At 52.1% G+C, this 24,151-nt stretch overlaps 7 protein-coding genes across 7 annotated transcripts; 3 read left to right on the top strand and 4 right to left on the bottom strand.

Annotated features, from left to right (window-relative positions):
* Positions 1-1,043: 1,043 nt before the first annotated feature.
* On the bottom strand, positions 1,044-11,539 carry ASPZODRAFT_129900 (hypothetical protein). The gene is made up of 4 exons (XM_022722385.1): positions 11,250-11,539; positions 1,617-11,185; positions 1,323-1,548; positions 1,044-1,278 (listed from the first exon to the last, which is right to left on the bottom strand). Exons 2-3 carry the CDS (start codon positions 11,122-11,124, stop codon positions 1,508-1,510), a joined length of 9,549 nt encoding a protein of 3,182 aa, XP_022583948.1. The 5' UTR covers positions 11,125-11,185; positions 11,250-11,539; the 3' UTR covers positions 1,044-1,278; positions 1,323-1,507.
* ASPZODRAFT_14151 (hypothetical protein) lies at positions 11,460-11,804 on the bottom strand (the record flags this gene model as incomplete). Its single annotated transcript, XM_022724756.1, has 2 exons — positions 11,460-11,649; positions 11,683-11,804. The coding sequence occupies 2 exons, from the start codon at positions 11,802-11,804 to the stop codon at positions 11,460-11,462; spliced, it is 312 nt and encodes a 103-aa protein (XP_022583947.1).
* A 212-nt stretch (positions 11,805-12,016) lies between these two features.
* Positions 12,017-13,182, top strand: ASPZODRAFT_60380 (hypothetical protein; the record flags this gene model as incomplete). Its single annotated transcript, XM_022728914.1, has 4 exons — positions 12,017-12,235; positions 12,336-12,377; positions 12,460-12,684; positions 12,754-13,182. The coding sequence occupies 4 exons, from the start codon at positions 12,017-12,019 to the stop codon at positions 13,180-13,182; spliced, it is 915 nt and encodes a 304-aa protein (XP_022583946.1).
* A 1,177-nt stretch (positions 13,183-14,359) lies between these two features.
* Positions 14,360-17,136, top strand: ASPZODRAFT_92117 (hypothetical protein). Its single transcript, XM_022730437.1, has 4 exons — positions 14,360-15,063; positions 15,131-16,125; positions 16,199-16,365; positions 16,450-17,136. The coding sequence occupies exons 1-4, from the start codon at positions 14,762-14,764 to the stop codon at positions 16,714-16,716; spliced, it is 1,731 nt and encodes a 576-aa protein (XP_022583945.1). The 5' UTR covers positions 14,360-14,761; the 3' UTR covers positions 16,717-17,136.
* A 1,131-nt stretch (positions 17,137-18,267) lies between these two features.
* Positions 18,268-21,104, bottom strand: ASPZODRAFT_157826 (hypothetical protein; the record flags this gene model as incomplete). The annotated part of the gene is made up of 6 exons (XM_022726327.1): positions 18,268-18,278; positions 18,991-19,022; positions 19,061-19,081; positions 19,186-19,496; positions 19,569-20,739; positions 20,770-21,104. 6 exons carry the CDS (start codon positions 21,102-21,104, stop codon positions 18,268-18,270), a joined length of 1,881 nt encoding a protein of 626 aa, XP_022583944.1.
* Positions 21,105-21,220: 116 nt separating this feature from the next.
* Positions 21,221-22,152, bottom strand: ASPZODRAFT_112373 (hypothetical protein). The gene is made up of 3 exons (XM_022721038.1): positions 21,785-22,152; positions 21,552-21,710; positions 21,221-21,478 (listed from the first exon to the last, which is right to left on the bottom strand). Exons 1-3 carry the CDS (start codon positions 21,812-21,814, stop codon positions 21,296-21,298), a joined length of 372 nt encoding a protein of 123 aa, XP_022583943.1. The 5' UTR covers positions 21,815-22,152; the 3' UTR covers positions 21,221-21,295.
* A 280-nt stretch (positions 22,153-22,432) lies between these two features.
* Positions 22,433-23,458, top strand: ASPZODRAFT_59866 (hypothetical protein; the record flags this gene model as incomplete). The annotated part of the gene is made up of 1 exon (XM_022728874.1): positions 22,433-23,458. One exon carries the CDS (start codon positions 22,433-22,435, stop codon positions 23,456-23,458), a length of 1,026 nt encoding a protein of 341 aa, XP_022583942.1.
* Positions 23,459-24,151: the final 693 nt, after the last annotated feature.

Genomic DNA, 24,151 nt, shown 5'->3' with positions numbered 1-24,151 from the left:
ATCCTGGAAAAAGAGTTGGACACTAAGCTACTAGTCTGGTCAGATAGTTGGTTACCTGGTATTGCCTGATCCCCTGATCCACGTGGAGCTTCTCCGCCGAGTCACCGAGTCGCCGGTTAAGCGTGTAGAGGTGAAGGAAGAAACTTCCTTGGGAAAATGAAGTTGTTGAGCAGGAGAGAACCATGGATGGCAGACGTCAGTCTCTCGGGATGGTGGGCGGGAAGGACCCGTCATTTCCCATTTGGCCAATGGATGGATCGCAGTGACAGCTCAGGGATTACTTTGTTCCGCGTCCAATCATACTGTATTGATTAGTACCTGGTACCTGGTAGGTACCTAGTAGTACTTCCTGAGATATGGTAATACTATTACAGGATGCTGTACTGTCTTGCTGCTGTCTTGCTGATGTCTTGCGGCTGTCTTGCGGCTGTCTTGCCTGAGGCACAACATACAACATACAGAGTAACTCTGTAACTACTCAACTAGTTATATATATCAACTACAACTATATACATACTACTCAGTCTAGATCTGAATCTGTTGAAATAAAATTAGTCTCCGCCCCGCCAGCCCCCGCCCCGCCGGCGCAAACTCTTATCCTCCTGGCCCCTTTGGGTCTTGGACTCGTCTGTGCCACCAGTGTCCACTGTCCACTGTCCACTCGGTATCCACTGGTGGACATGCTAACCAGAGTAGGTAGTTGAGATACGAAGACTAGACAGGACAGTGGACACTTACTACATAGACTAGACAACTGCAAAACTACAGAAAACTATATACTCCGTAGACACAGATCGACAATCTAGTATTGTCATTTCAAGCCGGATGATCCCAACTGCCGCTTTTCTGACCGGGAGGTGCCGGCCACGGTATTTTTACTAGTGCCATACCGGCACTCGTTCTGTAATATCATAATTATCATTACGGTTAATTACAGAGTTAGTACCTAGGTACCTAGTACCTAGTACCTAGATACATCTTATCTCCTAACTAGTAGTTACCTTGGAGTACTATGTATGTAGTATGTAGTATCCTTGATACTTCTTGGCAATGGTATGATTACTCCTCTAGTCTTGGCAGCACCTATAGTCACTTGACTACCTACCTAGGTACCTACTACCTAGTTAGTAACTACCTAGTAGGTACCTAAGGTACCTACTAATACAAGGTATTACTCAATCACCACCACATATATAGACCTTCCTATTTGGTACTATGCAGAATCAATCTCTTCGGTAGCGATGGAGAGCTAAACTGTTGAGCTGCTAGCTATTCACCCTATTAACTATTAGCTAACTCCCAGACTTCTTCTCTAAACTAACCTCACGGATTGCGAATCTTCTCCATCTCTGCGTACGTAGACCGCCTGCCCTTCCTGGGATTTTTAAGCGATCCAGCGATAATACTGAGTATACTGTGTAGATACTCCTTATAGATTAGAGTAGTCATACTACTATATACATAACACCGGTAAATGCTTCATGGAATTACGTGACATCATGTCCAATTAGCCTCGCACGTTGTACCGCTCGTTGAAGGCGTTCACAGCTGGAAAGATTAGCTCAGATAAACCTCGAGAACAACCACGTTTCAAAAAAGGGGGGAAAAAGACGTACCAATGGCAATCTGCTTGTAGAGCCAATTCCGCGCGCTCTCGTCCTGCACGGGGACAAACGGCCCGTTGGTGCCACCCTTGAGCGTGATGCTCATGCCCGTGCGCTCTTTGGAGATGGTCTGGATGTCCGACAGCTTGATGTCCCACTCGCTCTCCAGCTTCTTGGACCGCACCAGCATGATCCGGTCGTACGTCAGCATCACCAACAGGTCCCGCCCCGGCAGCTCCAGGTGCGCAATGTAGTCTTCGTCGAAGAACCGGCCGTCATCCGTCGTCTTGAGCCAGAACTGGCCCAGCGCCTCGCGCTGCGAATACGGGCGCACGATCCCATCCGTCCCGATGAAGCGTGTCAGACGCACCCGGTCCAACCCCTCGGCATCAAACACCGTCGTCGTGTTCCGCAGTCCCTCCGCCACGTTGGACGCCAGGTCGAACGCCCCGATGGCCGGCTTCGTCGCCAGCCCGACCACCCCCTTAACCGCCCCCTTGAAGAAGCCCTGCAGCCCGTCCTTTTCGGCCCCCTGGAGCGGATGCCGCGCCAGGCCGCCGATTCCGCTGGCAACGCTGTTGTAGAAGGCACTCCCGCCCGCCGTGATGCCGTAGAGCGCGTGTTTCGGCCGGTTGCGTGACCGCGACATCCGTCGCTTGTCTTGGAACTCCTTGTCCATCGTCACCAGCGCAAGCCCCTTGGACACACTGCCCGTGAACTTGGTGATGCTGTCCGACAAGCCAAACACGGACTTCTTCACAAAGCTGGTCGCCCCCTTGGCGATGCCGACGCCCAGCTCCTGCGGTCGGTCCGTCATCACCAGCCCCTGATACGGCTCGTAGAAGATATCCGTGATTCCAGAGCTGACCGTGTTGAACAGACCGACCGGGTTGCCCAAGAAATCGGCAGATCCCAGCACGACATGGATCTGACGGAGGAATTCCTGCGTGTAATGGTTGCGGATGTTCCCGACCAGCACCCCCATCGAGACACGCGCGTTTTCCAACATCAGCGCGTTGAGCCGGATCGGAGCGTCGTTCACATTGCCCATCGACATCGTCATCACATTGATGAAGAACATCAGCGGGTTCGACGGCCGCATCTTGTCTTCCGCGTTGACACGTTCTGTTCGCATAAAGGAGATATCCAGCTGCATGGGCTGCAGATGCAGGAGCTCAAAGTACACGTCTTGCCCGGGATCCTGCTGCTGCGGTTCCGGGATGTTCAGATCCTCGTCGCACAGCTGGCCTTCCTCTTGTTCCTCCGACCAGGAAGCGCCGGGCACCTTGGCAAACTCGAGCATCGCAAAAATAAAGTCCTCGTCCAGTTCGAGAGTCATCTGCTGCACGAGCACAGTTGCGTATTTGATGTACAGCACGCCATACGAGTCGTCCTTGACCCGCGTGGCCATGGCGTGGAAGATGGGATGGGCCTCCATCTCCTTGCCCGTCTTGGGAACGACACTCGGGTACAGCAGAATAGGGAAGATGCCACCATAGAGTTGGTTGTCGATCTGGATCCATTTGATCGTAGTGCCCAGCGTTTGGTAGATCTGCGATTCGCGGAACTTGACTTCGATTTCGCGGAATGTGAGGTACAGTAACTCTTTCATCTTCTGGTTGACTAGGGAAATGCCGATACCCCCGAGGCGAAGCTGTGCCTTGAACGTGACATCCGAGTTGAGATCCTTGACCTCAAACCCGGTATTCACGCTGGCCTGCGACGTGTGTGCTTTCTGCTGCTTGTAGATGCTCTTCGAGGCCTTGAAGTTCGAGAGCACCAACATCTGCGTAGGCCCGTCCGCAACGATATTAATGTCAATGATCTTCTGCGACTCACCGGGGGATGTGGGCGGTATCCTCATGGGGATGAGGTTTCCGATCTCGGCCAGTTTGATATGGCGTTCCTTGCCGTTGCAGGTCAAGACCAAGGATTTATTCTTCGTGGCCGGGTAATCCCAGGCATAGGGCATGATGCTGCGAGGCGGCAGGCGATATCGAATTGGTCGCCAGCCACTTGTTCGATCTTCCTCGTCCTCTTCGACGTTGGGATTGGCTTGGAAAAAGTAGAACTCCGCATCACTCTCATTCCGCATGGTGAACGGCCAATTCCGCGTCTCGAAACTGAGATGGAGGAAGAGCGTTGCCGCCTCCATAATGATTTCAACTTTGATCAGCCGCTGGTGTTGCTGTTCCTTGGCCAACTTCACATGCACAGCCCCGACATCTGCAATGTTGAAAGGCGAGGACCACTGATTGTTCACGCCGGGAAAGCACAAACAAAGTTGCTTCTCGGGGACCTGTCGCAAGAAATAGAGAGGCACAAGGTCACCGCTCTTGATGTCTAGAATAGTAGACGATCCGGGCTCGCGGACCTGGAGATCTTCGCTCAATTTGCTCTTCAAGACGAAACGGGGAGTAATGGTCACGATCTTTGTCAATTTGTATTTGCCCTCCCCTTCGGCAACAGAAACACCGGCATGGAATTCGGACCGTGCAGAGCTGCTCGGTAGGACAACCTCGAAGGTGCTCCCGATCGCCTCAAAGGACTGCGGCTTGCTCCAGCCGGAATCGGTAATCTTCAAGATCGACCGGTTCTTCTGGTCTTCGGATGGGTAGGAGTACATATAAGGAAGGGTCCGTCCGCCGCGCTGGGAGTCCGCTCTCAGTCCTTTACCGGCTGCAGACCTAGCCGACTGGAGAAAGCCCTTACTCTGGATCTCCATGTCAAGTCCCGTTTGGTTGAGAACGAGATACGGGCTGGAGACAGAAACCTTAAAGGCCCCGCCGCTATCAGGCACGTTGAAGTAATGAAGTTTAAGTTTCAGCTGGATCCCTCGTTCGTCGCAGAGGGACAGGACATGCTCCCTACGGAAATCCTGTCCGTTTCCGTTGATGATTGAAAAGTCGCTTTGTTTGAATACCGTGTCCTGCAGGTCAATGCTGAGCAGTAGGAGGTGAGATAACTCCACCACATGGACGGGGCTGACGCCGCCCTTGCGCAGGAAATTTGTCCAGTCCTTTTTCGTGTTCTTGTCGTAGATCCGGTACTTGAAGTCGTAGGGAAGGAGGTTCTGAATCTCGACAGGAGCATAGATGCGAATTCTCATATTTGGGTAGACCTTGGTAAGTGGGTCGTTGGCGTTGAAAGTAGCATTCATCTGGAAGTAGAACGGGGGAGCCTGCTGTCCACTCTCACTCATACACCTGATAGTCCGGGTCGGTCGACGCAAGAGGTCTTTCCAGGAAAGCTGCTCATTTGACCAATCATATCCGAAACCCTGGTCAGGCCGGATGACAATGGAATGCAGGTAGGCTGAGCCGACAGGCGCAGGTCGGGAGTCGCCAGGGAGGATCTTCTCGATCTTGAGAAGATGACCATCTCTCGGGCTGAAGATACCCAGCTCCACTGGGATTTGCGTGTTGTTTTCGACCAGGAGCGGAGAGCGGAAGACGATGTACTTCACATTGTCTGTGCCGAGCTTGACCTCGACAAGGAGTCGGTGAAGTACACCATCCTTCTTAGGTTTGAGGTTGTAGATGAGTTCGCCTTCCCGAACCACGGGGATCCGATTGATGCTCTCAAATCCACTACCTTCGAGCTTGATCCCGACAAGACCAGCCTGGCCCTCGGGAGCAAGCTTCTCACGCATAGTGGTCGAATCCTCAAACCGCCACGGGTATTCTTCCCCATCGCTCAGCTTGGCCGCTGGGCCCTCGTCCCCTGAGTCTACATCGGCCCAAACCCGAAGGTCGAACCCGGTGTAGTTACAGATTCGGTACGGTGCATCGGCCCCTCGAGGCTTGGAAAGAACATCTTCATCCGTGGAGAGGAACTGGAATGATTTGGATGCGAGAGCAATCGTGGCCGAGGTCACCGTAAGCTCCATGGTCTTATGAGAGAAGATATCGATTGACAAGACTTCAGGGTTGACCTCCTTGGCCATGTGGAATCCCATTTGCCAAGGTTCAATCAGTGGCTCCCAGGCAGATTTCGAGAAGTTGTAGACATTGAAGAACGTATCAAAGCTAGTATCGGCGCTCAGCGCTGTAGACCAGTCCCGCACATCGACCTTGAACTTCTTCACGCTCCAATCCAGGAGTGGTAGATCATGCAGGTCTCCAATGAGAATCACCCGGACTCCATCGACTTGGGCGGAGAGCTGCTCCCGCTTGAGAACAGCAGAGCTGGGCAAAGCTAGTTTCTGGTTTGCTGTGTCGCTCGTTTGGCTTTGGCGTCTCTGCGTCCGCGAAGTCGCGGATGCCTTGGCCACCGATCTGCGAGCGGAGGACCTTGCGCTGGTCCCTTTGCCATCGTGAATCCTCTTAACCCCCGCGGCTTCAACCTCTTGGGGCTGGCCGTTCCTCATTTCCGAAGCCTTGTTGACGATCTGAATAGCCATCAAAATATCGCGGAGAGAAAGTCGAAGAACGAGAGGGTCAACATGCACATCGATTGAAGTCAGTGACGAGCTTCTGTCTTGCGGGCGACTATCTATCGACACTTCAATCGTGAAGTCGTCTAAGATTCGAAGTCGACTTGTCTCAAACTTATCCATCCGACAGAGGAACATGCCGACCTTGGTCACCTGTAGGAAGGCGACATTCTGGTACGAAAGCAGGAGCTGCTTGGTCCCCAGCACAATCGCTTCACTGTGCGAGATGCTAGGATTCGCAACCATGATGACTTGGGCATCGACCAGGTTCACCCGGAAAGACATCGTCATCTGCCCACTCGGAGCCGATGCGTTGCCATCAGATGTCTGAGACTGGGATTTATCCGAGCCGGCACCGGTATGAGAGCTTGATTCTGACTCCTCGGGTATTTCTTCAATCTCTTCGATCTCCACCGGCCTATCAACGGCAAACGCCGTGCTTGCGAAAGACTGCAGCGCCGAGAGGTAGTCCAAGGCAAAGATGATCCGCGGACTATCTATAGTTAACATGGCAACCACATGTTTCTCAGGACCGGGTGAGATCGAGAGGCTGGCCATAAATTGTTGCTGGACATCATTATTGATCAATGACATGATCTTCTTGAACTTGCTCGTGTCGTTTGTGCGACTGTCCCGGATCGTCAGAGAATGGATCAGCAGCTCCGACTCCAGCGAACCGTCCGTCAGCATGCGCAATGTGACTTTGGTGTCATTCAGAGAGAACTTTGCAAGACTGGAATCTTCCAGGCGGCCGACTGGCTCCCGTTCGTTGGCGAGGATCAGCTCGAGGCCAACGCTTTCTGCTTTGAAGACCATATCGAGTCGTACCCATGTCTGCTGGTTCGCGTCATCTTGAAAAGAGACGGCACTTTGATCGTTCTTGGTGGCCCTGTCTTTCTGGGCGGCGCTTTCACTTCCTGGCTCTGTGGTTGTAGTGGACTCCAGAGACTCTTCGGCTTCGAGTTGCTGCTGTTCGCTGTCGGTTTCAAAAGCACTCGGGACTGTCTTGGACAACTCTAGTAGGAATTTCAATTGATTCTGCGAAATCCGTAGGTTTATCGGAGACACCGAGCTTTCAATCTCCATATCCGGTCGCGGGTTGTTTGTTTGATGTTCCAGGTAGCAGACACTAAAGTCAAGATTCACTTTCTGAATCATGTCCAACTCTTCGCTTGCTCCTCCTTCGTAATGGAAGTTTGAAGTCAGCCGAATATTCCTGATACCGGTCGAGATGAGATTGACAGCCGGGCTATCCTTGACATCCTCCTCCAAAGGAACAAAGGTGTTCTGTGCGTAGATCTCTCCAAGATGGGCGGTGATGGTGTCCCGAGGACGGTCATCTTGTCCGACCTTGGGGAACACTACGATCGGGGTCTTGACCACGATGTCGAAGCGCATTCGAGATGCGTTCTCTTGCAGCTGGTTCGCTTGGTTGGCAGCCGCTTGACGAGCGGCATTAAAAATGGCCTGCATCTTGCCAAACTTGACCAGGAAATTGAGAATCTTGCGATACGGCTCCTCGAGAAAGTTGATCTTGATAGAACCAGACCGCAAAAAGACCTCCGAGTCGTATCCAGGATAGCTATCGCTTTCCGGGTCAAATGTCTCGTATTTGAAATCAGCAAAGTTGTCTCCTTCAATGGTCAGGAGCCTGCGGAAATCAGAGGTTTCAGAAGCTCCCAAGTTCACATCATCAATCAAAGTCAAGCTTCCAATGCGAGACTGAATCAGCATCGTGCGTCCGACGAGGAAGATCCCAACATCGGCAGTATTCAAGCTCAAAGTGCCCAGGCGAACACCATCATTGTTCAAGATGAGAGCGATACTCTTCAAGTTCGACTTGATGCGTATTTTACCGGCTTGCTGGGGTTGTTGAACTTCATCCGAATCGCCCTGAATGCTTCTGTTAGACACGCCGGCTTGGTTGCTCGGCTGCTCTGGATTTGTGAATGTCAGAAGAACAAAGTCCAGGAGGGTCAGGAGGGTTCGTCTAGTGACAACGAGATTGATGGTAGAAACAGAGACCTCGAGGTTCATCGCCACACCTTCGTACGTCGACTCAAACTCGGGTGATTCGGGTTTCACTCGGACGAATTTTAAGTGGAACAGGTCCTTGTCCTCGTCGGCATCAAAGCCTTTGGAAGAGATGATTCTTTTGAATTCTGGAAGGGGATTGTCCTCGATATAATCGTCAACACTTAGCGATTGAAGGACGACCTCTGCAACCATATCATATGGGCGCATGTAGAAATCCAGCTGAAACCCTTCTGCAACCAATTCCACCAACAACTGGTCGGGTCGCTGGTCACTTGGATCAGAGCGGAATAACGAGCCACGGAGACGACCGACGGTGAATTTGAATTCGAAATCACGTCTATGAAGGTTGGTGACAACGTCTTTGTTGTTGTTGTTTTTGTTGTTGTTATTCTTTGACCGGTCGTTAATCGATTCGACGTCTGAATCTTCATCCACAACAGGAAGCTCTCGTTGTATGGATGGTTGGAATGATGCCGATCTTGCCCTATTTCCAGTCGTGGCAATCTCGCCTGAGGTACCATCGCCTATCGATCGAGCTTTTGTATCTGATGCGGTTTTCTCGCCATCAAATTGCGGGATAGCGATGTCAATCAGCTTCATCAGACCTTTATACTTGGTATCAGAGATAGAGGCATGCAACTCCGGCAGATGGCCGGAGATTCGAGTCTTGGTCAAGTCTGTAGATTTGGATACAATACACAACTCCACCACGAAGTCGATGTTGATGCGATCAACAATATGCATATCCTTGGAAGGGTCGTCTGTATTCAACTGAGCCTTCGCCGCTTCGATTCCTGGGCCGATGAGGACTTGGGTTGAATCAAGTTTCAGAATAAATCGGTCGTACATGAGGTGCTCCAGTTGCTTGTAGTCATCCTCGTTATATTGACGCTTCTGCTTGGACTGGATCTCCTTCATAGTCTTCCTATCAACCAGCTCGCTATTGACGCTGACATGGCCAGCATCCAAAATCAAGCACAGGGAGCTCTCTTGCGTAATGCTCTCCGGAACAATGAATAGCGGCGCACGAATATCGAACTGAGCATCCACTTTTTTGTGTTCTTCCAGGGCAAATTCTAGACCCGCTCGAGTCTGCTGGCGGATTTCCTCTACGGTAGCTCCCGCGGTGTCGAGAAGAGCCCCGATAGACTCCAGGTGTCGCTCGGGCGGTTCGAAAAAGCGGACAATCTCCACGATGAATTTGGGGTTATAGATTATTTCGATACTTTTTAATTTGACCTTGATGGCTGTATCTGCGTCACTGTCGAGAGGGTTGGTTTCCAACTGAAGATGGAACAGGCTATCTTCGTCTTCATAGGTGCTCGTGTTTGAACTCAACTCGGTCTTCTCTGGGTCCTGGGCCTCGCGATCTTTGGGTTCTGGCAGAGAATCTTTAACCTTGACAATCTGAGGGAACAAGCTTCCCTCCGTTGTACCATCGTACACCCGCAGCCCTCCCAGATCCAGGTCGAGAAAGAACGAATCGGGCCGCTGCAGGGCCTTGGCCTGGAAGTTATCGAAAACAAGCTTCATGATCTCAATCCCCTTGCCATGCGGATCCCGTTTCAACGTGAAGCTTCCAGCACGGAGACCTGCATTGACCTGGAGTTTGACCCATTCCCTGGGAACATCAACGCTTTCCTCGATGACTTTTTTCTCATCCCAGTCAATGGCATTGTACAGCTCTTGTCGTTGCTCCTCTGTCATGGCGGTAGACTCATCCTCCTGCTCCTTCTTGGCGCCCCAGATCCATTCCGACCAAGTTTGCTGTCTCGCGGGTTTTTGGACTCCGACATGCTCTTTGCGGAGTTGGTTTCTTGCGAGGGATCGCCAGAACCGGATGTCTTCGTAACTCAGTTTCCACTCCAGTCGCTCGAGCTCCTTGGCTTCCTCCGCCGTCAACGGTTCCTCTCGCTTCTTCTTCTTGAACAGATTGATATACGCGATACGGTCGTCTCTGCGTTCTTTGATATATTCCCAAGACCATCGTCGGTTCCGGTCGTGGATTTTGCTCAGGACAGCCTGGCCGGCGAATCTGAACCACGCGCGGGGATCTTCCTTGGGTCTCACTTTGGGTTGGAGTTTCTTGTATTCTTGGTGACGAATGAAGTAGTGGAAGAGGTCAACGAGCATCAAGGCGTCTCGGTATTGGCTTTCATCCACGACGAAGCCCAATTCATCGAAGAGCAACCGGGCTTTGATCGCCGGTCGATCATGCTGACCTGTCTTGTCAATCTCCAAGCCTGCCCGACCGCTGACGGGGCGAAGGATGAACTGGTTCCCCAGGTCGCTGTCGATTCCGGCGCGTAGCTTTTCCATAAGCTCTTCGTGATCGATACCCTGCGCCTCCGCCCCGACATCAGATCCTCGACCGGTTCCGAGCAAGTCGGCGTCGGTATTCCAATAGACCGCAAGAGCGCCCAGCACGGCCAGCTTATGGGTGGTACCCGAAGTGGACTGAATGAACGTCGGGTTCCACTCCGGATCGGTACTGACGGCACTCAGTTCCTTGAGGGTGAGCCCAGCCGCAAAGGGGTTCCCCGGAGAGGCGATGGAGTCTTCATAGCGCAGATGCACATTCTTGATGGAAATCTGGAGGTTATCGACAACAGCCGTCACCAGGCTCTGGGTGAAGCTCTGGTTCCTGCGTTGCTCCTCCTGGCTCATACCTTCGGCATTCTTCTCGCGCAGTAACTCCGCGCTCTCGACCTTTTCCATCTTGAGAGCGTGCTCTCGTCGCTCCTCTTCCTTCTGGTCATAGTCTGCGTCCTCCTTGGGAGCTGCCAGCAGAAACACATCCTCGATGTCCACCTTGACGGGTTTCCCGCGCAGATTCGACCATGGAATGGATAATGTCAGCTGACCTAGGTGACCTTCGACGACGTTTAATGGGAGGTGTAGCTGGTCGAGCGCTTCGCGGCGTAGTTCTAGATTGTGCAATTTGACGTCACCCGACCAGATGCCGATGTTGAGCTGTTTGGCATCGAAATTCTTGACATACATGCCCAGAAAGCGGTTGAGCAGGTTTGCAACGAGTCCCTCCAACATGATGGCAAATGAAGCCCGTTACCCGGGGTGGGAGAATCGTCGGTCGGTCTTATCTTCCTGTCTATTGTAACGAGATTTGACATGAGTGAATGAGAGAGAGAGAGAGAGAGAGAGGCAAGACATACCTGGTGCAGCTCCAGCGAGCACACAGAAAACTCGCAGAAAACAACCGTCTCTGCCATCCAGTATTGTGGTCGATGGCAGCACGCGACAAGCGACCAAGGACAGGCAGCGAGCTCCTTCAATGAAGTCCCCCACAGGCAGTTAACAGACACGGAATAACCAACGACGATATTCCGGTAAACTGACGTCGTGAGGCGTTGGCGGCAGGCCGATCAATTGCGTAGCCGCTGTGAAGGTCCAGGGTGGTTCTTGGGGAAGCAGCTGGTCCCTCCGCCAGGCCAGGCCAAGTTGGGTCCAAAAGGGGGGGCTGCGTCCAGCAACGTGACGCGCGGTGCCACGGCCCACGGGGGTGTGACGTCGGTCCCTTGGAAGGTTGGGGGGCCTTGGGCACCAGGGTCCCGACTGGGTTTAGCGGCTTAGGGCTGTAGCCCTAACGCCTTGGTGCCTGGGGGTTCGGGCAGAAACAGCGCGGGTGGCTCGTCGCGCGTGCCGGAGCCCGCCCGGTTACGCACCTCAGCATCACCACTTGGGGAACTCCCCAAGGTTTGCTGCTTCATCACCAGCGAGTCTAGCTCAGGCCATTGCGCGGGTAACTGCCCTTCTCTCCACTCCGGAATCTCCTCTCTTGTCAGTCGCTGTGCAATTGGGTTAGTCTTGTGCGGCTTCCCCTTGATCCGAGCTTTCCAGCGCCGGTAAAAGAATTGACAAGATTACTTGCTGACCTTGCCTTGCCTGGCTCTCTTCTTACAGCTCCTTGACCACCACCACTATGTTCTACAGAACCGCTGCTGCTCGCTCTGCGCTGCGGGCTCTCTCGAGCTCCAACGCCGCCGTCGCCCGCTCGGGTGTCGCCCAGAATGTCTTCAAGGCCCAGCTCACCACTGCCACTCGTCCGACCCGTCTGGCGACCTCTTCCCGCCTGGCCCTGGCCACCCGCAAGCCGGTGACCACTGCTCTGATCCGTTATTCGTCCACTTCTGCCAAGGAGGTAGGTTATTCTTTGCTTCTGTTGTTTTTTGTTTCTCTCTTTCTCGGGCTATAAGGCTATTAGGTAATTGAGATGATTGCTAACGGTTTCATTCTGATAGGACGAGGATACCGACATGCTTGCCGGTATGAAGAGCGAAGCTGTACGTCTTTTTCTTCTTTTTTTTTTTATTATTTTCTTTTTAGATATAACATAATTCGATGAGCGGGGCTAATGGCGAACAGAAAGTGATCAAGGATACTTTCAGCTTGAAGGAGGTCCCCAAGGAGGCTCTGTTCCTCGGAATGGCCGGTGTCGTCCCGTACCTGGCTACCTCCCTTGAGACCTGCTACCTTGCCTACGAGGTCAACCGTGCCCAGCTCCTGGGCGACGGTCTGATCTTCTCCGGCCAGAGCGCCGAGTTGATGCTCCACATGCTCGAGCCTGTCCAGGTCGGATACGGCGCTGTTGTAAGTAGTGAACGCTATGACCAGCTCCTATCAGAAGTCTCTTTCTTTTTTTCTAACCACTGGAACTAGATCCTCTCCTTCCTCGGTGCCATCCACTGGGGTCTCGAGTGGGCTGGATACGGCGGCAAGTTCGGCTACAAGCGCTACGCCGCCGGAGTGATTGCCCCGGCTGTTGCGTGGCCGACTCTGCTGTTCCCCGTGGAATATGCGCTGATCACGCAGTTCCTCGCCTTCACCTTCCTGTACTACAATGATGCGCGTGCCGCCGCCGCCGGGCGTGCGCCTCACTGGTACGGCATGTACCGCTTCGTTCTGACCTTTGTCGTGGGCGCCAGCATTGTGGCCAGCCTGATCGGCCGCCAGCAGATCAACCAGAGCGCCAACCCGGAGCACACCATTGCCGACAAGATCAGCGCGCTCAAGTTCCTGGCCAAGAAGGAGGCTGAGGAGGCCGAGGCCAAGCGTCTGGCCGAAGCCGGCGAGGAGGATTCGGAGTAAAAGGGCAACATGGGGCCTGTCAAGTATACCACCAGTTGGATCGAGTCTCCACCATCGATGGCTTCATGTAGATTACGCGCCAAAATTCCCGCCAGCAGCCTTTCATTTGTTTTATATATCAGTACTGTTAGTGTAAACGTTGTAAACATGTCTTGGTAACATATTTAGTATCCCTCTATTCTTATAGTTACTAGGTAGTAGGTACTATTAATATGGAGACTTAAAGCCACTATTCTATCATTTTAGTCTTCAAATAAATCAGACGACAATAATTAGGATTCATAAGAATTCCCCGAAGTACCGAACCAAGAATTGAATGCTCCGTATCTAGGCATTTATTTCTACCGAGGACAATTTGTCCGCGGCACCCTATTGGTCTAAATCTAGCTTTTAAGTCTATGAATCACTGCATCGTCTATCTGTCTCTAGACATAGTCTGTACTACATTAGCACAATAGTACAGTAGTACAGTAGTACAGTAGTACAGTAGTACAGTAGTAGTATAATTAGTAGATACTTTTAGTACAGCATATGCAAGTATAGACTAGTTTGTACTCCATATGTGATAATTAGAGTAATTACTAACTAGTCCTGTAGTTCTAGTTCCTAGGTCTATCTGCTAATTGATAATTCTTCCGTGTAATTCCATGAATCACCGAAGAGATCGTCTCCGAGACGCCCAGACTATTAGGGTGGAAGCCAGCTAATGTAGGAACCAGCAGTCCACGTGAGCAGCCAGGATGTTCTAGATCGTGGAGGACTGGAGAAGGTATGCCGAGCAAGATAGTAAGTACAGTTATAATTTATAGAATATTATATTATGATATTTGATTACTACATTGCTAACAAATTATTCTTATATTATCTTATATTATTATATTATTATATTATTATTTTCTTCTTATATTATATGTACTATTATACTGCTATAACTTATTGTGGAAGTAGAATCTATTCTTGGCCTCGGTATACTTTCCAATACCTGTTGCACTCCTTCTCTAGCAGACTTGAGGTATAACTACCTATAAGAATATTTGTATATACTTATATATATAAGTATATATATATATATATATAATTAAATATATAATTATATAGACTTATGTATATATAATTATATATGATATATATAAAATACTATATAAATTATAAATCTTCAGGTCAACTGATCAATCTCCCCCACACACCCACTTCTTCTTCTCCGCCATGGAATTCCTCCTTTCCTCCTGGCATTCGCGATCGCTTCTTGCCTGGTCCACCGCGGCCGATAAAGAGCTCTCTCTCCTCTCCCTTTCTCTTCTTCTTTTCTTCTCAAGTAACTTCTCTCTCTTATCAAGTCCTACAACTAATATTATTAATCTTAATTCTCCACTCCCCAACCAGACCTTCTCTGTCCATCCCCACGCACGATCATCCGTACGTCATTATCCACACCCGCCGCCCATCGCTGCGATTTTGGTCCGCCACTGCCAGTTCCAGTCAATTTCTCACTCGTCATTCCGAGAGGAACCTGCTATCTCCTCTCCGCTCCTCCCCTCCTCTCCTCCATCCATTCCTCTATCGATTCTATCGATTCACCATGCGTCTCCCTTTCCCTTCCCCGAAACTCACCAAGAATCGTTTCATCTTTCCGGATATGGCCGAATCAAACGATGATGATCTACAACCATCGTCCACACACGAGATCACCGCAACGCAGACCCATGACGGTGACCGTTCCATCTTGCAGGACGAAGACCATCGCAATGATAACCTCAAGGATCGCTACATCGGTGCCATTGACCAGGGAACTACCAGCTCACGCTTCATCATCTTCGACTGTACAGGTGTCCCGGTCGCCTCGTACCAGACGGAATTCCGTCAGATCCATGAGCACTCGGGGTATGTATATATATATATATATATATTTTCATTTATCTGTCCGATTGGGTTTGCTAATTGATGATAGATGGCACGAACACGATCCCCTCGAATTGGTCGACTCCGTATATACATGTATAGAAGAGGCGATGAAGACCTTCCTTGCCCTGGGTCATTCGAAATGCGAAATCGAAGCCATCGGTATCACCAGCCAGCGAGAAACCACCTTGGTCTGGGATTGGCAGACGGGGGAGCCGCTTCACAACGCCATTGCCTGGCCCGACACCCGCACAAAACAGCTGGTCCGCGAGCTCAAGGAACAACCGGGCGCCGAGGAGCTGCTGAACATCTGCGGCATCCCCCTCTCCACCTATCCCTCCTCCGTCACCTTGGTCTGGATGCTCCGCAATTGCCCAGAGGTCCAGCGCGCCTACGAAGAGGGCCGCCTGGCCTTCGGCACCGTGGATTCCTGGCTGCTCTGGAACCTCAACGGCGGGCCCGACGGCAACCGCCTGGTCACCGATGTCACCAACGCCTCGCGCACCATGTTCATGAATCTACACACTCTCCAGTATGATGATCGCCTGCTCGACTTCTTCCAGATCGACAGGTCCAAAATCCGTCTCCCCAAGATCGTCCCTTCCTCCGACCCGGACGAGTTTGGCCGCGTCAGCAATGGGCCCCTCGAGGGTGTCCGCATCACCAGCTGTCTGGGCGATCAGTCCGCCGCCTTGGTGGGCCACTGCGCCTTCACCCCGGGCTCCGCCAAAAACACCTACGGCACCGGCTGTTTCCTCCTGTACAACGTCGGCGAGACCCCCGTCATCTCCAAGCACGGCCTTCTCGCCACCGTCGGCTTCCAGCTCGGCCGCAAGAGGAAACCTGTCTATGCTCTCGAGGGCAGTGTCGCCGTCGCCGGTAGCGGCGTCTCCTTCCTCATGAACAATATGGGTTTCTTCCGTGACTCCCGCAAGGTCTCAGAGGTCGCCGCAACAGTCCCCGACAACGGCGGCTGTGTCTTTGTCACCGCGTTCAGCGGTCTCTTTGCACCTTATTGGATCGATGATGCCAAAGGGACAATCTGTAAGTTCTTTTCCCTTTATTTATTTATTTTTTTTTTTTTTTCAAATCATCTGTTTTCTAAATCGTTCTTCAGTTGGCATCACGCAACACACTCAGCGCGGACACATCGCCCGAGCGACTATGGAAGCAGCCTGCTTCCAAACCAAGGCCATTCTTGACGCCATGGAGATGGACAGCGGACACAAACTGACGGAGTTGGCCGTGGATGGCGGCATGAGCAACTCCGACATTTGCATGCAGGTTTGTTCCTCTCTTTCTTTTTCTTTCTTTCTTTTTTTTTTTTTTGCCACCGGGGAAGTAAGAGGGTAGCAGCTAACTTTCCAGTCCCAATCGGATATCATTCAAATCCCCGTCGAGCGACCCGCCATGCACGAAACCACTGCCCTGGGTGCGGCCATCGCAGCCGGCTTCGCCATCGACGTCTGGAAGGAGTTTGATGAGCTCAAACACATGAACCGCGCTAACCGGACAACTTTCACTCCAAAGATCTCCAAGCCGCAGAGTGCCAAAATGTATAAAAAATGGTCCAAGGCCGTGGAAATGTCTCGCGGCTGGCTAGATGTCGACGAAATGGATTCCGAGTCCGCATAAATATAAGGATATTTGGTTTGGTCCCTGTTTGGCGTTTTCTTTTTAGCGTTGTTTTTTGCGTTTTCATCTGATTTCACCTGGTTTCATAAATATATATATTGGTCATTTCGTTGGCGGTAGAGACCTGTTTTTTCGGAGATACCCTCCCAGCCAACCACAACAGTATATAGATAGATGTCTAATGTTTACCTTGATGATTGAGACATGCCTTTTCCCTTGCTTCCTCTTTTCGTTTCTTTTCTCCTTTCTGGGAGGGGAAGGGGTCGAAGTTGAAGGATGATCCTTTGCCTGGTGGGTCTCTCTCTCTCTCTCTCTCTCTCTCTTTCCGACCAAATCTTTTGCTGATGGCCGCTTCACAGTTCAACCTTCACACTCAACCTTTGCGTCGGTCTGACCACACCACACCGACATGGTGAAAAGAAACCCCCGTCTCTGGACTAGCCTCGAGTCGGAGTCTGTAAGACTCTGTCAATCACGGAAAACAATTCCTCGTGGGTCTTTCTCCCACGAAGTCACCAAGCCACCGACGTCTTGCGCTTTTAACTAACAAGGCCACCTAGGTACGCGGAAAACAGGCTCCTACCAATAATGATATGATAACAGAACTCTCGGACATGTGCTTTCCCGGAGGGAAGGGGGGACACGCGATCAGACCTAAGCCTGAGAGTCTACTGCCTACCTACAACCATCTTCCGGAGTCCGGAGCACAAACGACCCTCCCTCTTCCCCCCGAACGACCAGGGTGATTCCATGGAACATTCTGATGATTCGACAGGGGTTCGTGGCTTGACACCGGCGGTCTGCGCCTCTGCCTTGCAGCGCCAAGTCCTTAACGACGCACACACAACGCACGAACGTCACTTTTTTTCGGGGTTTCTCAGGTGTTCAACACTTTTGACCCACGCCTCCGTACTACAGACTTAGAAAGTACTTCGTTCTACTCCGTACTACTGCGTAAGTACGGAGTTACTGTGGCAATGTAAGATGAGAACAGATTTGTGGCTTGCTCGGTAGCAGTCAGTGTGCCGTCGGTCTGTATTCTTTCTACGGAGGATAGAAAGTTCGAGGCCCGTACGGCAATACCGAGTACTACCACACGATCCTTCATTGTCTTGTCTTGAGAGTACAGTCGGACTACGGAGACATTGGTACTCTTAGCCAGGGTTAGGCCAAGGACACCACATCCTGCATGGACCTTTTGCATCCTTTTCGACTCCGTTTGTTCTAGGATGCAGACATCCCACCAATCTCAACCAGGGTGAGCCGTCCCACGAAATAAGTATCGCACGACAATTAAAGAAAAAAAATTTTTTCTCTCTCTCTCTCTCTCTCTCTCTCTCTCTCACTCTTCCTCTTCCGGTCTGGCCTCCATCTACTGGCTCAAGAGAAACCTGCGCCTTACAAACCGAAATTTTTCTCCTTGGGGTTAAGAAATTAAACGGCGTTGGGGCCAACTCATGCGCCACCAGGAAGAAGCTTCATGAACTTATTTGCCTTGGAAAGTAAAAAAAAAAAAAAAAAAAAAACTGGCCGTCATAATCACCGACGAAGTCAAGACTCCACTGGTCGTTTTAAGGAGTATAAGAGTGCCACTTGATGTTCCTATCAGATTGTCTCGTTTTATATTAGCCCTCCTACTACCCTATTACATACGGACCCTACTACATACGGAACTACTACCTCATGTGCGACCATAACCAGGTCAACTTCCGATGCGGACACCACCGCTTCCTAGTGATAGCGTGGTGCGCCGTCTACGCGCGGACAGGCAAGACCTGTCCATTGAACGTCGTGAGCATGTAAGAAAATGATGATGCCGTGTGTGTATGTTTGTGTGTGGATGATACATTTGTCTCTGGCTAACTCTGCCAGAGAGGATCGTATAGATGAAGACTGTGGTATGTTGTCCAGCCATTCCGTAGTACTGTAGATGATCTTATGGAGTTTCCATATACATATATACTCTCTAGCTGACTTTTCTAGGAAACTGTCGAAAATGAGATAGAATAGAATATATCCAATACCATGGAGTTTACGGAGTACGGAGTACGGAGTAGGGGTGCCAGGTATACTGTAGATACAGGTAAGATAACCACCACTACTACTACTACTACTACTAAACAGTACTTATTGAATACCTGTGTATTCATTTAGATAGTAAGGTATTACCTAATGTAGGTATGTAGTAGGTACTAGGTATAATCCTGAGATGATTAGACGCCAATCGGATGCGTCCCGGATCCTGTAATTTACTACATACAGTCAACTACCTACTACTAGGTAGGGAGAGAGTTACAGGACAAGTGCTAGGATAGCTACATTGATATACATACTACATACTGACGCTGCTAAGCTGGAAATGACACTGGTGATGATCAAGCATTGCTCGCGGTATGGCTTGACGGCTCCTCGGCCGCCCTAGCCGGCCGGATGGGAGCAGTCTGCAGCGCCTCGGGCAGCTTGAGCGGCGCCTCAGGCAGGGAGCCGAGTTTCTCCAGTTTCTCGCCACGGAGGACCTTCTCCATCTCCTCCTTGGTGAGCGTCTCGTACTCGAGCAGCGCCCGCGTCAGCAGCTCCAGCTCCGTGCGCTTCTCCGTCAGGATCTTGGATGCCCGCGCCGTCGCCTCGTCTACCAGTCGGCGCACCTCGGCTTCGATCTCCTGCTTCGTCTCCGAGGAGAGCCGGTTGTAATTGGTCGACAGGTCCACGTTGCCCAGTTTCTTCGAGTACCCGAATTGTGTCACCAGCGTGAATGCCGTTTCCGTAGCGGATTGGATGTCCTAAACATGATTAGTATAGAATAAACAACCACAACAAACACACACTCCGTAAAAATCACTTGATAGACATACCGCTGAAATACCACTGGTCACTTTGTCGGGCCCGAAAATTAGCTCTTCGGCAGCCTTGCCGCCCATCGCAACGTCAATATCTGCCAGATACTCGGTGTAGTTCCGCGAAACCAGGTCCATCTTGGGCAAAAAGTGGGTTACCCCCAGAGCCATGCCGCGGGGAACAATGGTGATCTTGTACAGCGGGGTCGCAGATGCCGAGAAGTAGGCGACAAGAGCATGCCCGGCTTCGTGGTATGCCGTCAGGAGCTTGTCTTGGTCCTGGATGATCCGGCTGCGAGCCTCGGCGCCCATCATGATCTTATCCTTGGCCCAGTCGAAATCGAGGGGTCCAACCTTGGTCGACCGGTTCCGGCTGGCGTGGATTGCCGCCTGGTTGACCAGGTTCTCCAGATCGGCGCCGGAGAAGCCCGGCGTGCCCCGCGCCACCACCTGCAGGTCGACGTCGGCGCTGATCTGGATATCCTTGGTGTGGTGGTTGAGAATGTCGATGCGGCCTCGCACGTCCGGCAGGCCCACGACAACCTTGCGGTCAAACCGTCCCGGTCGGGTCAGGGCCTTGTCCAGTAGCTGTGGGTAGTTGGTCGCGGCGATGATGATCACCCCGCTGGTCTGTGAGAATCCATCGAGCTCGGTGAGCAGCTGATTCAGCGTCTGCTTCACATACGCCGCGTCGCGCTCGTTGCGTTTCGCACCAATAGCGTCGAGCTCGTCAATGAAGATGATCGCGGGGGACTTGGCTCGTGCCTGCGCGAATAGGTCGCGCACGCGCTTGGCACCCACACCCACGTACACCTCATCAAACTCCGAGCCAGACATGTAGAAGAACGGTACCCCGGCCTCACCGGCAACGGCACGGGCAAGCAGAGTCTTGCCAGTACCGGGGGGTCCCACAAGCAAGACACCCTTGGGCAGTTTGCCGCCGAGAGAAGAGAACCGTTCCGGGTTGAGCAAGAACTCGACCAGCTCCTGAAGTTCATCCTTGGCTTCATCGCATCCATGAACGTCGCTAAACCGGACCTTCTGCTGTTCCGGTTGGGCTTCGTTGCTTTGCGGGCCCCGGATGTTCTTCAACACCCCGGTGGTTTCGACAAGAATGGTGACCAGGACGAGAGACATGTACGCGAAAAAGCCAAAGTAGAGCAGGAATTTGATCCAACGGAATACTGCACTGCCCAAGGATTCTTCCACCACGACATACAGCGGTGCTTCCTTGGCCCCGGTGCCAGTCTGCCGCGTCGCCATGCCGATGGAGTTGCCGTAGTTGCGAGCCGCGACAGCCTGGCCGATGGCCTGGAGCTGCTCCGAGCTGAGGTTCTGGTTTTGATCCTGGATCTGCGCCGCAGCCACCGAGTCCGCGCCCCCGACACGCTGGAGAGCCTTCAAGAAGACCGCCTCGGACGCGGAGTTGCTCGCAAAATGACCGCTGCGATACCGCTCGACCACGATGGCCGGCATGTTTGCACGGAGAAGAGCCTGGTAGAACGTATTCTGCACACTGGGGTTGTTCGGGTTATTGTTCGCGGTCTTTTCCATCTGCGCAAGGACGTTCTGCGCCGAACTTCCGAACAGAAACCGCTGTTGTTGCCACTGCGACAAACCGTCGACCTTGGGCAGGCGGCGTAAAGAATCAAGTCCAAGTGGTGACGAGAGAGCAGAGTAGGAACGGGAAGAGGTGGGATTAATGCGAAGGCCGTTGGCCGCAGTCGAGGTCCAAAGTGTGTTGCCTAATAGAACACGACGATGTCAGGATACCAAAAAACAAACATTATTCCTAAACTCAACTTACCCTTCTTATTGAATCTCGAGGAAAACCGGCTGGGATGCACTGGCCGTATCATCGCACTCCTCTCCAAGACGTCCAGAGAGACTTTGCCTAGGCACTCCGGCAACGACAGACGCGGAGCCATCTACCAGCCATTAACTTCCATACCAACATACCAAGCCAATATCAAAAAAGAAAAGGTTCCGGAGACAACATACCGCTATGTTCTCTTGCGTCTCACCTCGTCTGGCGGGGCTCTGGGACATCGAGCGTCTCTGGAGGCCATTTGCGGGCAGATGGCCGCTGAGCCCCCTCCAAGGCGCGGCAACAACATTGGACATGGAAGGCCAGAGATCTGAGGTGATGATTGATAAATTCTGTAAAAACAAAACACACATATCAACTCAGAGAATGAACACTCAACAAGCAAATAGCAGGTCAGTCTGCTTACCGGCCGCGAAACAGGGAGTGGGAGAACCATGACTGTTCCGAAAACCAGCGGCACACGGCCGCGAACGTGAGAGAAGTTGTGACTCTTCCTCAAAGGATTGATCTGAGAATCTCCGTCAGAGGTAGTGAGCGATCAGTTGCAAGTAGAAAAAACGTCCATCGCGGACGCGAAGATGGCGAAAGGGAAGGAGGCGAAGATCCGATCTGGTGTCTGGCGTGTTCCGGGGTCGGCCTTTTGAGTCCATGGAAGGGAAGACGTTGAGGCGAATTCTTGTTGCTGCCTTGGTGCCTTAGGCCACAGGTCAGGTGACATCAGAGGAGCCGTGAATCGTGATTCGTGAATGTCCTTCAATCTGTCCACCCGAATAACTACCTTACTTTGGATCAGAAGGCTGCTCTGGCTCTTAGAACGGGAGAAAAGAAATTATAAGACTGCTAACTGCTTCTTAATTCTCGTTGAATTCGTTTGGCTGTCGCCATCGCTATTGCAGTCTTGGCATCCTCCAAAACGATTGAACGGTTTACTGACTTTCCCTGGTCGCTGCCTAATCTGCCGTTCCAACGAACGACTTCCCACCGGGCTGGAGAGAGAAACTGGATGCTGGATCATCGAGGGAAGCAGGTTTGATGCTGGCTGAGTGACTGCTCGATGCCGACCCGTTTAATCTTCCTGACCGGAAGCCCGATTTCGCAGAACTTGTGCTGGAAGGAGGATGGGTTGCTCTGTGGGCCGATTGCTCCCTTCACTTCCGATATAGTCGAGGATGTTGAGGCTTGCCGGTCCGCGGAGGGTCATACAGTGAGGTGGAGGCAACTGCGGCAATGGAATGCCGACGATCTCGGGCTAGAGACGACTGTCTTCCTCGCACCGCAGCACTTTGCGGCGAGCGATGAAGAGAGGCAGTCGGTGACGGGCACAGGAAACCTCGTTATCTCGCAGTTCTACGACCATTCATTTACAGTCCACGAAACCTCGGAGATATCCGTCTCCCAAGATTCAATACAAGAGAGCGATCTGCAGACAGAGAGCTCTGGACGCTCTCTTATCTCTGCGTTACCACCGTCCTTGGACGCTGCAGCATCTGTGCCGTTGCATGGGCAGCTGAGCGATCTAGAGGACGTCCCGAATGCAAACTATCTTCTCTCTATTGCGCCGCAGACCATGTCGGTCAATCTTGTCGTAGGAGTCATCACCGTACGTCCCCCACGCCGCGTGGTAACTCGGCAATGGAAGAGGGAACTCGAGATCGTCGAGCTGGTGGTCGCAGACGAGACGAGGACTGGGTTTGGCGTCACCGTTTGGCTGCCTGCGCTGGAAGCCAGCCACAGCTCTCACGACCACGAGCTTCGCCGCACTCTGAGTGCTCTCCGACCGCGAGACATCGTCTTATTGCGGACGGTCGGCCTGAGTGTCTTCCAAGACCGGGTGTATGGTCAGAGTCTGCGGCGAGGGCTGACCAAGATCCATTTGCTGTACCGACGACCGGTCGACCTCACCGACGCAGGCGGTGTCTACGACCTGCAAGCGATCAACAGCAACAACGCAACCGGTCCGAGCGACGATCTGCTCCTGGTCAGAGTGCGCCGAGTGCGTGCATGGATGTTGCGTTTTGTTGACAGCGGCCCGGATCGGGAAGGCGGTGAGGCTGGACTGCTGCCCCCGGATACGCAGTGAGAGAAGAGGAAAATAATGATCCATACACACCTGTTGATGGCCTCAGTCGCTGCAAGAATAATATGATGAAGAACAGAACAAGGCTTGGCTGCCGAAATCATCGATGAACCGTGGTTAGATCTCATGATGGTGCGGAGTACAGCTTTGCTACACCTGACGGGTCCCAAAATAAACCGGCAGGGATGCGTCGCCATCTAGTCCGAGATCACCACCCATCCCATGACCGTTGTATGGTTTCAGATTTCCGGCCTGAGACTTGCGGAATTCATTCGGTGCTCGCTCTACTGAGCGCGGGGAAGCCGAGGCTGCGTTCCCCGATCCAGTCACCAGCCCAAGCACGAGGAATGTGCAGCCGACCGGGATGGAGATAGGCCATGTGTGACATGAGGTCTGGAACACCCGAAGCCACAACGCGGCAGTGGGATGGATATTGAAGGTAGAGACATCCGACAATGAGGAGTCGAGCCATCGTCGCAAAGGTCCAGGAAGGAGATTGGGGCTGTGTAGGAATACTAGGAATAACTACTAGGAATCCTAGACTGTAGGGGCTGGACTAGAGCTCCAGTAGAATAGTTCTATAGTGACCCTGATCCACCGACGCCGCTTCGATCTTTAGCAATTGTACCGAAGCATTCCCATTTCATTTGCTCTGGGTGAATTATTTGTTTGGTTTTAGGTTTTTTTCGCTCTCGT

The sequence above is a fragment of the Penicilliopsis zonata genome (assembly GCF_001890105.1).
Source record: "Penicilliopsis zonata CBS 506.65 unplaced genomic scaffold ASPZOscaffold_3, whole genome shotgun sequence".
Classification (NCBI taxonomy): domain Eukaryota; kingdom Fungi; phylum Ascomycota; class Eurotiomycetes; order Eurotiales; family Aspergillaceae; genus Penicilliopsis; species Penicilliopsis zonata.
This window is presented reverse-complemented; position numbering and strand designations above follow the sequence as displayed.